This window comes from Microplitis mediator, chromosome 2 (genome assembly GCF_029852145.1).
Source record: "Microplitis mediator isolate UGA2020A chromosome 2, iyMicMedi2.1, whole genome shotgun sequence".
Lineage (NCBI taxonomy): Eukaryota > Metazoa > Arthropoda > Insecta > Hymenoptera > Braconidae > Microplitis > Microplitis mediator.
In genome coordinates, this window is record NC_079970.1 from 6,052,084 (window position 1) to 6,065,664 (window position 13,581).

The 13,581-nt window shown below is 31.2% G+C and overlaps 1 protein-coding gene across 3 annotated transcripts in view; it reads left to right on the forward strand.

Annotated features, from left to right (window-relative positions):
* LOC130663933 (adenylate cyclase type 5) overlaps positions 1-13,581 on the forward strand; it is a 108,028-nt gene that overhangs the window by 17,392 nt on the left and 77,055 nt on the right. For 2 of the 3 annotated variants that reach the window (XM_057463512.1, XM_057463513.1), the window contains exons 3-4: positions 8,070-8,330; positions 8,437-8,601. In XM_057463512.1, the coding sequence (XP_057319495.1) occupies positions 8,070-8,330; positions 8,437-8,601 (426 nt within the window). The remainder of the gene's footprint in view (positions 1-8,069; positions 8,331-8,436; positions 8,602-13,581) is intronic. The other variant, XM_057463514.1, reaches the window with a different exon arrangement.

Here is a 13,581-nt window from a genome sequence, read left to right on the forward strand (position 1 = left end):
ATAAAAAATTTTTAAATTTAATGAATATTATCTGGAAGAAATTTTAATTTTGCTGAGTACTTATTTAAATAATTATTTGTGTTATACACGGAGATAAATTTATGGTAACAATTACAATATATTATGGGAATGGTTCCCATAATGCATAGTAACCGGTTTTTTTGAAATGTTGATTATACGAATGGCACCTATATATATTATAGTTATCATTACTGTAATATTATGGTAATGGTTACTATAATATTGTGGTAATGGTTACCATACTATTATGATAACGATTACTATACTATGATGGTAACGGTTACTACGGTATGATGGTAACGATTACCATTATTATAACATAACATAACGGTAACCATTACCATGATATATGGAAACCATTACCACAATATTATAGTAACGTTTACCATAGTATAATGGGAACGATTACCATAATATTATGGTAATCATTACCATTATTTTTTCACATGCAGTATGGGAACTGTTACCATAATTATAGGAATTATTCCCATACTTATGGGAACTTATCCCAGAAAGTATGGGCTTATATCCCATAATTCCAAGTAACCATTACCATAACGATATGGGATGATATTTCATAAACGTACTAGGAACGGCTACCATAAATTTCTCTCCGTGTACGGAATTTACTTAAAAATAACACAATTTTACGCACACCATTTCAATCACCAATAATTTAATTAGTGAATAAAAATACTGTTTAATTCTAGTGATCGAGTAAGTAAAAATATTCACAAAGTCAAATATTTTCAACAGTGAAAAAATATTTCAACACCGGGAAATTTTTTTAACACTGGTAAAGAATACTTACACCGACGGCGGTGTTATTTATCACCACTTTCAGTGTTGAAATTTAACACCGAAAATTTTAACCCCTACATCGCTTGGACTTACCCCGTTTTTTTTTACAGTGTAGTAATTTAAGTAGTTTAATAATGAAATTCACCAAAACTAAATTAAAATTCAAACAAAATCGATTATTTCTTTAATCGAATGTTCAAACTTTTTTTTTCTTTTTGTAAAAAAAGTAAAAAAATTTTGTAATAAATTTTTATTACAAAATCCTTGAAATTCCTGGACTTGAAGAGTTGTTATCGTGATCAGATGTAAAGATCGATTTGAGAGGTATTGTGTTGTAGTGTTAGTGCGGTAGCTAGATATAGTGATGAGAATGACGCGGATAGGAAGCGTAGACGAACCGGAATGAAGCCGTGACGAAATCGATTTTGTGGGGGTACCCTGATATAATTGTGGAGCCCAGCCAGCTATTTGAGTTGATAACGAGATTATCATGACATCTGGCTTACCCGTATGCCGCTTACGAGTAGTTGACTCACTATATACTTGTCGTCAGTCTACTCCCTTACTCTCAACTGATGTTTATATACATAGACTGTAGAGCAGACGTGGAGGATGTTAAGTACTGTTCTCTGCTCTGTACAACGTAATCTTCGGTTTTCGGTTTGGTTCATAATCGGCGGGCTTTGAGCTATGGTATTTTGTGATTAACGTACTGACAATAGGTCAAGTCGATAATCAACCTTTATCATCGGTGTTATATCCCGTAAATTGATTAAATCACAAATCACGTTATAAACATACTTGTAAAGTATTAATTTGATTGCTACTTTCTTACAATACAAAATTTAGTCTCCAATGATTTTTTTTTTTTTTCGATTGATGTGAGAATTTTATGGTACTGAAGTTAGCCGACGTCTAATGACTTTTAGATTTTTTTAAAAATAACAAATTATAAGAAAAAAATCTTTTTAAAAATTGCACCTGTAGTTTTTTTAATTTTCTACATGTGCATATTTTTATTTTTTTTTAACTTCCCGCTAAGAAAATTGAAAATTTTCAAAAAAAGGGAACTTATTGGTTTCGGTCCGATTTTCGAAAATCGAATTTCTATCAGATGTCGACGTTTGGAGGTCCTAGGAAGCAATTCTGACTATTCCCGGATGGACGTCCGTGTGTATGTGTGTGTGATCTTTTTTACGTCCGACGATATCTTTGGATGGAATAAACCGATTTGAACGTTCTTAGTGGCAATCGAAAAGGCTCACCAAAACTTAGAGTTGAATAGATTTTTGGGTAGATCGGTCATGTAGTTTACGAGTTATACGAAGAATAAAAATAAAAATTTTTTTTGTTTTCGGTTTTTTGCGTATAACTTATAAACTACTTACCCGATTCACCTCAAAATGGAATCAGTTTTAAGTCTTGTTGAGCCCTTTCGATTGCCACCAAGAACGTCCAAATCGGTTCATTCCATCCAAAGATATCGTCGGACAAAAAATTATAATTTTTTAGTGAAGGTATGTTTTACCGGCCTAACGAATTTTTGAGCTCGAGGAGCTCAAAAATTTACAAGTAATAATGTTTCCTGACTCCCTGAGCTCGTAAACAGCGGGAAGTTTTGGGGCTGGCCCGCAGGGTCAGGCAGTTTTCAGATTTTTTTTTTTATAAATGGACTTGTTGAAAAAAAAAAGAATTTTGAAAATTGCTAATTATCTGTTGACTTCAAGAACATGAACTTTTATGAAAAAAAAAATTTTGTGACAATTTTAATCAGAAAAAGAAAAAAAAAAACAATGTGCCCCACCTTCATCTATTTGCATTACGTGCTCCACCCTCCATAGTGATTTTTTTTCATTTCTCTAACTATTAATCACTCCTTTTATAAATTAGAGTTCAATCGATAACTATTGTGTCCTTATATTTTAAAAACTTATAAAATAATTTTAAAAAACGAATATTCATTTTTAAAAACTGTTTCGTGTTTACCCACCACTTTAAACAACCCGTCGAATATCCCTTCCAACTTTTAAAATATATACATACATACCACATAGTTTTAGTTATTTTAGGAGTTCAGAGTTTACCCATTCCAGCTTATAAAGCTGAAACTCGCCTTTAAAGCCCATTTTCATTTTCAATTCAATATCCTAACGCGATTCAGAGTAGCGCACATGTGACTTTGAATCGTTAGAATCTAGTGCAGAGATCGAGAATCTATACAGAGGGTAGCTGCCGAGAGCAGGCCGAAGGCCTTGATAAAGTCCATTTATACTAATGCATTCCAACATGTGGACATTTGAATCATGCTATACATGATGAATTTGCCTTCGCTAAAACCCCAAAACGCTAGTTTACTGCCGTACTAGTAATCAGAAATAGCATCGAGAGTATATCCAATGTATATCTATACTTGTCTTCTCTCAAATATATATACGTTTTGCGATGTACTGATATATTTCGCAACTACGGTGCGGTAAATTTCGCAGGGTCGTACAATTCGCTAGAATGAAAACTGCAAAGAGTGAAAAGGACAAACCAGGACAGACTAAGTACCGCAGTCTGTTGGGACATACCAATCTTCACTTATTCAGTCTTGTGTTTCATTCAACGACAGTAAAATGTATTGTTGTTATTATTTTTTTCATTTATTACTAACCCATTCTCGGTTTTTATATATGAAACTACAAGATGCCAAGTTTCGCTTACTTTTCTCAACATTATTGACTTAATCCTATTAAAGACCTTCGCCAGAATACGAAACTGTCGCACTTTTAATTACGTATCAAGTTATTTTTATCTGTACATTGTTTGTACTGTTATTAGTTTGCTTGGATTACTTGGATTTGTATTAGAAATTTAACCGAAAAAAATTCAATGACCACTTTTATCAAGGACAACCATTTCCTAACACAAAAAGTTATAATGTACTTATTTATCTTAAACTATGCAAATTACATATGTTATACAGTGAAATCAAAAGTTTTAAAATTAAATTAAATACCTGAATAATTTAATGACTGCTGAATTTACGCGATGTTCCTATTACAGGGTTACCTGCTTTGGAAATACAAACTGATTGAAGAAATTCTATAGAAATCTTACAGAAAATCTAGACCAAGGGCTCGGTACACGGAGAAAAATGTGGCTTCAAAATCTACCAATTTTTATTATGCTGCCGAGCAAACTTGAAACAGGAAGTAAAGCATCCAAAAAGTTATTATGCTCTCATAAAAAATTATTATACCGCATCACAATGATTATAATGTATGAAAGTAATTTTTATTAAAGCTTATCGATAAGTTTCTCGCACATTGCAAGTATTGTGACACAGCATAATAATTTTTCGTATGAGTGTAATAACTTTTTGAATGATTTAATTCCTGTTTCAAGTTTGATCGACAGCATAAAAAAAATCACTTCCTTCACTTTTATGTGCTAGCGTTCTTCCAGAAAACTTTTCTGATGCCAAGAATTTCTATGGAAATCCCATAGAAAATCTAGGCCAAGGGCTCGGTACTTGAAGAAAAATTTTGTTTCCTTCACTTTTATGTGCTAGCGTTCTTCCAGAAGACTTTTCTGATACCCTCAAGGCTTTTAAGCATCCATCGGATACCTTAATTTGAATCGGGATCGCCGTCTAAGAATTCCTATAGAAATTCTACAGATAATCTAGACTCAGCTCCTGAGCTCTAAAATACCCGGTAGTTTTGGGGTTTTCTCGCAGGGTCAACCGTTTTTCATATTTTTTTACCAGATCTGCATCTCGAAGTTTAAAGTTTTGTCTCTGTTTGCGTGAAGAATGGCGCATGCACCAAGTGTTATCAGTTATTTTCTCATAATAGAAAAGAACGACTTTTTCCGTCTAAACAGGACAGGAATGTAAACTTTTAGCGCAGGTGTGGTGAAAATAAAATTCAGGCTCTCTATAGCCCCCAGGTATGTTGAGTAATCGAATTGTTTGTTGCACTAGTAATTATAACCAGACATATATATGGAATAAATTAATTAATTGAATCAAAACAACAAATACCAATAATCAAAAATTCCTTTGATTACTGAGGTATAAATAAAACTCGATTAACTGAATTATCTCCGTAATGCATAAAATATAATGTAGAGGGAATATAGCAAGTGACCTGTGTAATTTTCGTTGTGAACAATAAATTACGTGGAATTATTTACTGTCGATTACTCAATGAATTCATACATCCTCGTTGATATAGAGTCTAGTCTTGTTCACTGGCTGCATACTAGCAAACTGCATATGCTATAGATCACAGTCACGTGTGTTTGGTATCGTGTCGACAGTAGTCAAGTCACGTTTATTCGTAACACAGAATCTCATAGCACTGATACTGCATCTCTGAACATAACACAATCTATTCATTCGTACGTTCATCCGCACATGAAAAAAGCATTTTTTGCCCTCAAAAAAAAAAAAAAGAAACTTTATAACAAAATTGACTTGTTTACTTTATTTTGAGTTGTGTTTTTATAGTGGCTATAACAATATGTAACATGTACTCAAGTGTAATGTTATGTGCTATAAAAAATATATTTGCCACGTACTTACAAGCTTTTTTATTAGTGTTCTTTCGGGTCTGAAGCTGTTAATCCTCAGAGGGTACAAAAAAAGTTGTTGTACTGAAAGCTCCATTAGTATCAACGGCCATACTCATTTAAGAAAATGTGATGAGTAAAGTAAGATTTTCCGGTTTACTTTTTTTTTATTTTTGAAAATATTCTTGATACCAAGAAACCTCAAAAAATAAATTTAGATTATTTTTACTCCTTTAATTTTTATTTAAATATTTTCTTTTATTTAAAAATTTGGGATCAAAAATATTTTGATGAATTTTTAAAGAAAAAATTTTAGACTAATTATGAATGGGTTTAGGTACATTGCAAAATATATAAAAAGGTTATATATATATATATATTTATAGATTTGCAAAAATGAGATATGGTTGAAGTAAAAATGTGGATAAAGAATTTGTGAAGGAAAATATTCTTTTGTAAAAACCAGTGTATCTATTAGATTTAAAAACTATTTCAAGGAATCGTACAAAAGGTTTAACTGACACTGAAAAATGTGCCGATACTTTTTTTTTTTTTTTAAGTTCTTTACTTACTTTAAAAAAAAATTATCAGTAGTTTAAATATTGAGAAAATGTTTGAATTGAAGTAAAATTTATTTGAATTTAAAAAAAAACATCTGAGTAAAAAAAAAAAAAAAACAGTAAAATATTCTCTGATAAATTTTTTCCTAAAAGTGTCGGTGGTTACAGGGATAAATTTAAATTTATATATAAGACAAAGCAGAGTATTATCGAAATAATTTACTGACCTGCCGTCTACAGACTTGATAAAGCAAATTCGTTAGCAATTTACAGTACGTTAAAACTTTTATAGCAAATTCAATTTAAAACTCGAGTTATTTTATCGAAACAAATAAGTTCATTATTTATTTAACATGATTTTAATTTATTTTTAAACACAAATAATTAAAAATTTTGCCAAACAAATTTAATAAAAAGTAAATACTGACAAGTAAAATAAAATTATTTATCGTCACTTAAAAATTTCCATTGATTTACTTGCATTTACAATCAATATATTAGACTAAAATGAGATTATTAACAGGCAATTTGGCGAAAGGTGGGAAAACAGAAACAGGGCAGGATAAATACCGTTTCAAAAAGTTCATAAAAAAATTTTTCCATGGCAACTGAAAATTTGGTTCGATTATTCCAAGTGGAAGTTAAAAAAAAATAATTCGTCGCATTGAAGTGCATAAAAAATCATTATTTCCTTAACGGTTTGGTTTTCCCGCCCTTTCCATACACGAAAAAAAAAGAACTGTCGCTGCAACAGGAATAGGTCCTGTAGCATGAGTTAGTCGCTGCAACAGGAAAGTTCTGTAGCAGCTACAGAACTCGCCTTGTTATAGCAACAGGACTGATCTTGTAAATAACTACGTGGTTTTCCTGTTGCAGCTACAGGGCAACTCCTGTAGCTACAACAGAACTAAGTCCTGTAGCTGATACAGGTTGAGACAAATCGCTTTTGACTTCGGCGATTTTCACCAGCAGCCACCAGAATTCGTGGGTTGAACCCTGGCTTAGGCTGACCTCTAACAAATTTTATAATTACTTGGACAGAACAATGTGCTGAAGTTCTTGCTAAGCAAAGACCCGCACTTATTCAAACACGGCAACGTATGTGAAAATTCATCAACTTACTCTGTCCGCACTGCACCCTTACGGACATGCGTCGACGTGATAATTAGTCATGTGGCCACGGCACTATGATTTGGTAGTTTCAGACGAAACGAGACGAAAAAAATGGGAACCGCAAGGCTGAGGACGACGAAGACAATTCACATTGTCTCTAGATCCATGTCCTGTTACAGCCACAGTCCTTTTTTCCGTGTACAGAAAGGATATTCAAACTGACAAGACTGATGCTAATTAAATTTGATTAATTCTTATGTTACTCTGTAAAAATCGGGAGTGAAAGCGGAATGATCACAGAGTTTTGCAAAAAATCATTCCACATACGGAGTAAACAGGGAGTTTCTTTTTCCAGCAGATCTAGATTTTATTTAAATCTGCATTCACTTCGGTTCAGAGTTTTAATATTAAAATAAACACTCCATCAGAAGGAATTTTACTCAAAGATTAAATAAATACACAGTCATCCTCGCAATTACTCCCGATTTAATCCCCGTTCATTTCGCAAATTTTTTACATTTTAATATCAAAAAGTTGATTTTCCACATTAATTACAAGTTCTTGAAAGTTTTTTGGCAGCTACGGAAACATCTTAATGGCCTATTTAAATTTTAATATTGAGAAATAATCCTGTCAGTGAGCGAAATTTCTTAAAACACTAAATAATAAATTATCTTTTCAACTCAGATAAATTATTTTTAAAAAACAGCTTAATAATTATGTCAAAAAATATTTTTCAAACAAGTCAATCTATTAAGCCTGACAGAAGTTTAGTATTTAAAAATAGCATAATTATATAAATATACTGGTATATAAATTTACTTTAAAATTAACGCGTTAGAATAAAAGAAACCAGACGAAGGAGAGTAAGAAGTAAAAGAAAAAGACTTTATCGATGATAAAATAAACTGATATATCCTATTATATCCAGGTTATAGATGATATGTTTAAACGATAAATTACGTCCCGGATAAAAAAGGAAAATAAAAACGGCCATAATAATAAATTTTTCAGGGTGAGCTTGGCACCACGACAATGACTGGGTCCCGGAGCACAAGAAGATGGGCTAGTTTACGGCAACACGTGACTAGTGGCGATGGTATTAAGCCATCGGTTGAATTGTTGTTGAATCGTGAACAAAAATCTCAAGCACAAACACCCAGTTCGCAGCCCCATTCTCCAAACACACCTAGGACACCCCATACACCGTTCAAGAAATCAAACTGGGAGGTCATTGAACACTTTACTGGCGCGCAAAGACCTTCTATTGTGACGGTATTATTCTTTCATAAATAAATATTGTATTAATTTGAATTTAATTTTTATTTTCGTCAAAATTATTGCGAGCTTGGCTTATAAATTTATTTATTTTTGGTTTCAGATGGGACTGGGATCAGAAATAGGCGTAAGTTTAGCCACAGGAGGATTAAAAGACCCGATTTCGATGACTGGTTTTAGTTCTCATTCAACAGAAAATGAAAGAAAGTGTGCACTCAGTCGTTTTTTACGTGCACTTTGTAGGTCACATCGATTCAAAAATCTTCAGGTAATTGATTTTTTATTTATATTTAATTTATCACTCAATTATTTAATTCTATTATGAATTTGAAAAAAATCAGAGACGAGAAGTTGAAATGGGATGGGAATTTGAGAAATTTTTTTTTTAAATTATGAAAGGTCAAAATAGACACCATGGGTAAAATGGGCTATCAAAGATTACAATCTAAAGTCAATTAAAAAATTTATCATCGGAATTTTATTCAAATTTCTGTTTAAATTAGCTGACAAAAATTCGGATCGATAATTTACTTATTCAATTTTTATTAGAAAATTTATTTATTAATATTTTGAAATATGCATAAGAATTTAAATCAACAAATCGATGTATCAAAAGAATGCAGTGAATATGTAGAGCCTGAAGTAATACCACTTGGTTACAGAATGGAGAACGTATTTGATAAAAAAACTTGTATATATGTTGATTCTATTTTCATCAACGGCTTAATATATAATCATGATATTAATTTTTGTACTTTTAATGTGCATTAATCAATAAATACTGATTTTTTTTCGCATCAAAAACTAAATCAATAGTTATGACTAATTACATCTGTTACGATCACTATTTTATTCAGTAACAATTTTATTGATTAAAATAGTAAAGCGATTTCCACTGATTGAATCAGTAACGTTTTACTGATTCTTATAGTAAATCGATTTTTGGTTACAGTCCTAAATACCCTGTTTTTAATAACCATCACAATAAAAACTAGTCGAAATTAACCTGATGCAAAAATGACTATTTAAAAAAATAATTTTATACAAAAATAACCAGACACAATAATATCCTTGTAAACAATATCTAAGTACAAAAATAACCTGGTAATAAAAACTTACTGCCACCATTTCATATCAATTTTTTTCAGTCATTTATTCATATCAGATTTATATTTTTTAGTATATAGTTTTTATTTTTATTTAGTAATTTTTGTATCAGGCTATTTTTGTCATTGTATATTTTAGTTTTATGGTATTTTTGTATGGGAAATTTTTTTTGTGATATTTTGAGCGGACACCCGATTTTTACTAATTGAATCAGTAATATTTTACTGCCCGGGTCATAATATCAAGCCTCAATCCAGCCTCACTGGGTAAAAAAATCATTTTGAGCCTCAAATAATGCTCACAGAGCCTCAATAAGCTTCAAATGGTGATCAAAGAGCCTTAAATAATACTAATCGAATTTAAATTACATAGTCGAGTAGTAGGTTCATTTGAGACTTATCGAGGCTTCTTGAGGATCTTGGCGAATCATTTGAGGCTCTGTGAGCACTATCTGAGGCTCATTGAGGCTCTGTGAGCATTATTTGAGGCTCAAAATGCTTTTTTTACTCAGTGAGGCTGGATTGAGGCTTACTTGGGTTCGATGAGGCTAGATTGAGGCTTGATATTATGACCCGGGTGATTTGCAATGATATACTTGGGACTATTTACATCAGTGAATATTCACTGATTCAGATTAAGAGAGTAAAAAAACTGTTTTTACTTCAATTCACTTGGTAATAACAATTATTCAATAAATAACAAATATTAGGCCACTAAAAAAAAAAAAACATTATTCTTCAATGGATTAAAGACTGAAATAATTGAATGACTTCGAGTAATTTAAAGAAATTTCATTCCATCAAAATAAAACTTAAGGTAAATAAATTACTTGGAAAAAAAAATTCAATTCTTATCAACTGTCTAAAATAAAGTAAAATTAATAAAATTTAATTTCCACCAATTGTTATTATCTCATTTAAATCACGAGTAACTTTTCTTACTTTTTTTAGTGGTAATATACATATATATATTGAGATAAATAGACAGTATATCATTGTGTAGTGAAAACATAATTGGATTCTCTATTCGACACCTGCGCGTGTTCTCATGCCAACTTATTTCTTATAAGCACGAAAAACTCCGAAGAGCATAACAAATAAAAAAAACTGGATAAAAGAGAAAAAAAAATCTAAAATCTTGAGATATTTCGTATACACAAGAAAAATAACAAAGCAAAAAATAAAATTGCGCTGTTCATTTTTCGACCCTTCTTATTCTTATACTTTCAGTAGCACGAAAAAAACTTTCCTCGAGAATTTCGAGATGATAAGACACGTGTCAAGATTATTTTCCAACTGCCACAAGAGATACATCTGTGTCTCCGTATCACAGTGGAACTTATTTTATCCTTTTACTCCACAAGCTACGTACCTTTGCTCAATATATAACATTTGTTTTATATCAAGACGTTCATCCAGTAGATTATCAACAGAAATAGTGATATCACTTTCATTTAATTTATGAGTATACGATAATTAATTACATTTATATGATCGTTTTTATTCTTTAATTTACATTCAAGAATCGTTATATAAAAAAAAAAAAAAAAAAAATGAAGATGTTTATACTTTACGCTGTAAAAAAAAGCGGTGTTAAAATGAACTCACGTCGGTGTAGCGGTGTTAATAAGGTGTACATAAGAAGTAAATTAACTCCGATTAGAGTATAAGAAGTTTAAGATCTACAAAACAGAATAAAATAATGATAATAATCCGTTAAAATTACGAAATTATCGTTAATTATGAGATAAAATCAATTTTATTATCTATAAACTCAGCAATGTCAATTTTATTGTTATTTACAAATGGCATAAATTTTTTATCGCTTGTCAAATTAAATATGTTGGAACAATATTGTAATTATTTTTAATGCGGTAATAAATGATTCAAAAAAGATAAATCAATCATTGATAATTTTATTTTATTTTTTTCGTTCACGGAAAGATTAGAACCCGACTGGTTACTGTTCTGCACCTGACTCAGTACGGTGCTGGAAAAAAATGCTCGATTGTGGTGCAGCACCACACTGATTACTGTGCAGGACCTGACTGAGTGATATGCGCACACGACTGTCCTGCACAGTAATCAGTGTGGTGCTGCACCACAATCGAGTATTTTTTTTCCAGCACCGTACTGAGTCAGGTGCAGAACAGTAATCAGTCGGGTTCCAGTCTTTCCGTGTTGATTTAATTTGCAAAGAGACTTGAATCATAAAAATCTGTTTCCCGTATTTTATACAAAAACACTAAAATATCATTATGGACAAAAATTCTTCGGATTTCTCCATAAATTTGTAAATCTGTCATATTACTAATTTTCTAAACAATAAAATTTTTTTTTTGTATTTGAAATACAATTCGACTTCTGATACTTCAAAAATAAAACTAATTTTTCTTTAACACCGCTTAACACCGGAAAATTGTTTTACACCACTGCAGGTGTTATTTTAACACCGCTTTTCGGATTATATTTAAGATCGATAATTTACCGGGGTAGCGTGGACTTACGCCGTTTTTTTATAGTGTATAAGTATAAACAAATCACACTGAGAGAAAAAACTGGTTTTCTGAACTATGAAAAACATAGTTCAATGAAGCCTCCACTATTACCCCCAGTTCAGATAACTAATATATAGCTGTAAAATGTACGATGATATCATAGCTGTTTTAACTGTGTTATAGTTCAATGAACAATGACAATAGCGAACGTAACTAAGTCAAAAATAGTATTCTTATTACAAAAAAATAATGAAGAAAAAATCCTTAATTATTTTCGTCGACGACTTAAATGATGCTAAATTAATGAAATTATAATCGTACAATTGCTGAAACTTTTATGATTCCGCTGAAGTATAAGTTCTGAGAAATAATATTAAATAGTTACCACAACAAAACAAATGCTTAGTTAAAACTACTACTTTCAAATAGTTTCGGACACTATGATATAGTTCAAGAAACTAGAAATATTAGTTAAGATGATTATTTTTTCATTCTCATCCATTTCTAGTTACCACAACCGTGCACTTTTCTCTCAGTGTATTAAATAATCAAATCATTAATATTTTTTATTTAAATTATTATTATTATTATTATTATTATTATTATTATTATTATTGTATGAAAACCATACCATCAAATTAAAGATCATTAGTGTATATAGAGCGCGTTAATTAATTGCAAGTGATGACAATCAAGTGCCTTCGTATCGGATATTTAACTTGATACAATCAAGATATATAACAATATCAAAGACCCAATAATAATATATATCAGTGACAGTTTGTATTGAATTGCGTATGATCGACAGAATTACCAGCATCGACGCAATGATAGAATTAATTACCAAATCAACTCATGCGCTACTACAGACGCCCATTAGTAGATGCAGGTAAATTATCTATATTTGTGACTTCACTCAATCTGATATATAGCATCTGACTATCGATCACGAGGTATTTGAAGCTTGCGAATGTGTAACAAGCATCGCAATTGAGATATGGGTACTGTCGATTGTCCTAATATTCCTCGAACTTGGCAAATAGACTCAAGCTAATTATCTTACGGGCTAATAGACTCTAAGCTCAACAATGAAAGAGTCAAAAAATTATTTGACAGCTTGGGATTCCTTGGATTTAAGAGTACGAGAAATAGATTATGACGGTAATTTATGGCGATAGTGATAATGATAATAATAAATTGTTATCGTGAACCGGAAATAAACGTCAGAGATTATCGTGGTTTATCTATCGATCGAGCGGCGGTAAAACACGTTGAGAATATATAACAACTCAGCTCTTATCATCTCTTCTGCAACATTGGGCTTAACAAAACATCACTCGCCCGTTTGCCCTTTTATATGTGGTTGAATACTCTTCATCCAGAGTGTTATATATCACTCACATTGTTTCATTTTGGATAATTAACAGACGTGTTCAATCAACACATCATTGCTTATATAGTTTATAAACATTTATCGTCACGTTACGCTAAAGATTATAATCACTTATATTTTATGGCGTATTTGACAGATAAATTAATAGCTTTGGGTGTCTTGCCAGCAGTGTTTCTTTTAATACTCAGTATTATATAGTTGATAGCTTTAATTGAAAAAAAATATCTTCAAAGACTTACTCATGATTATAT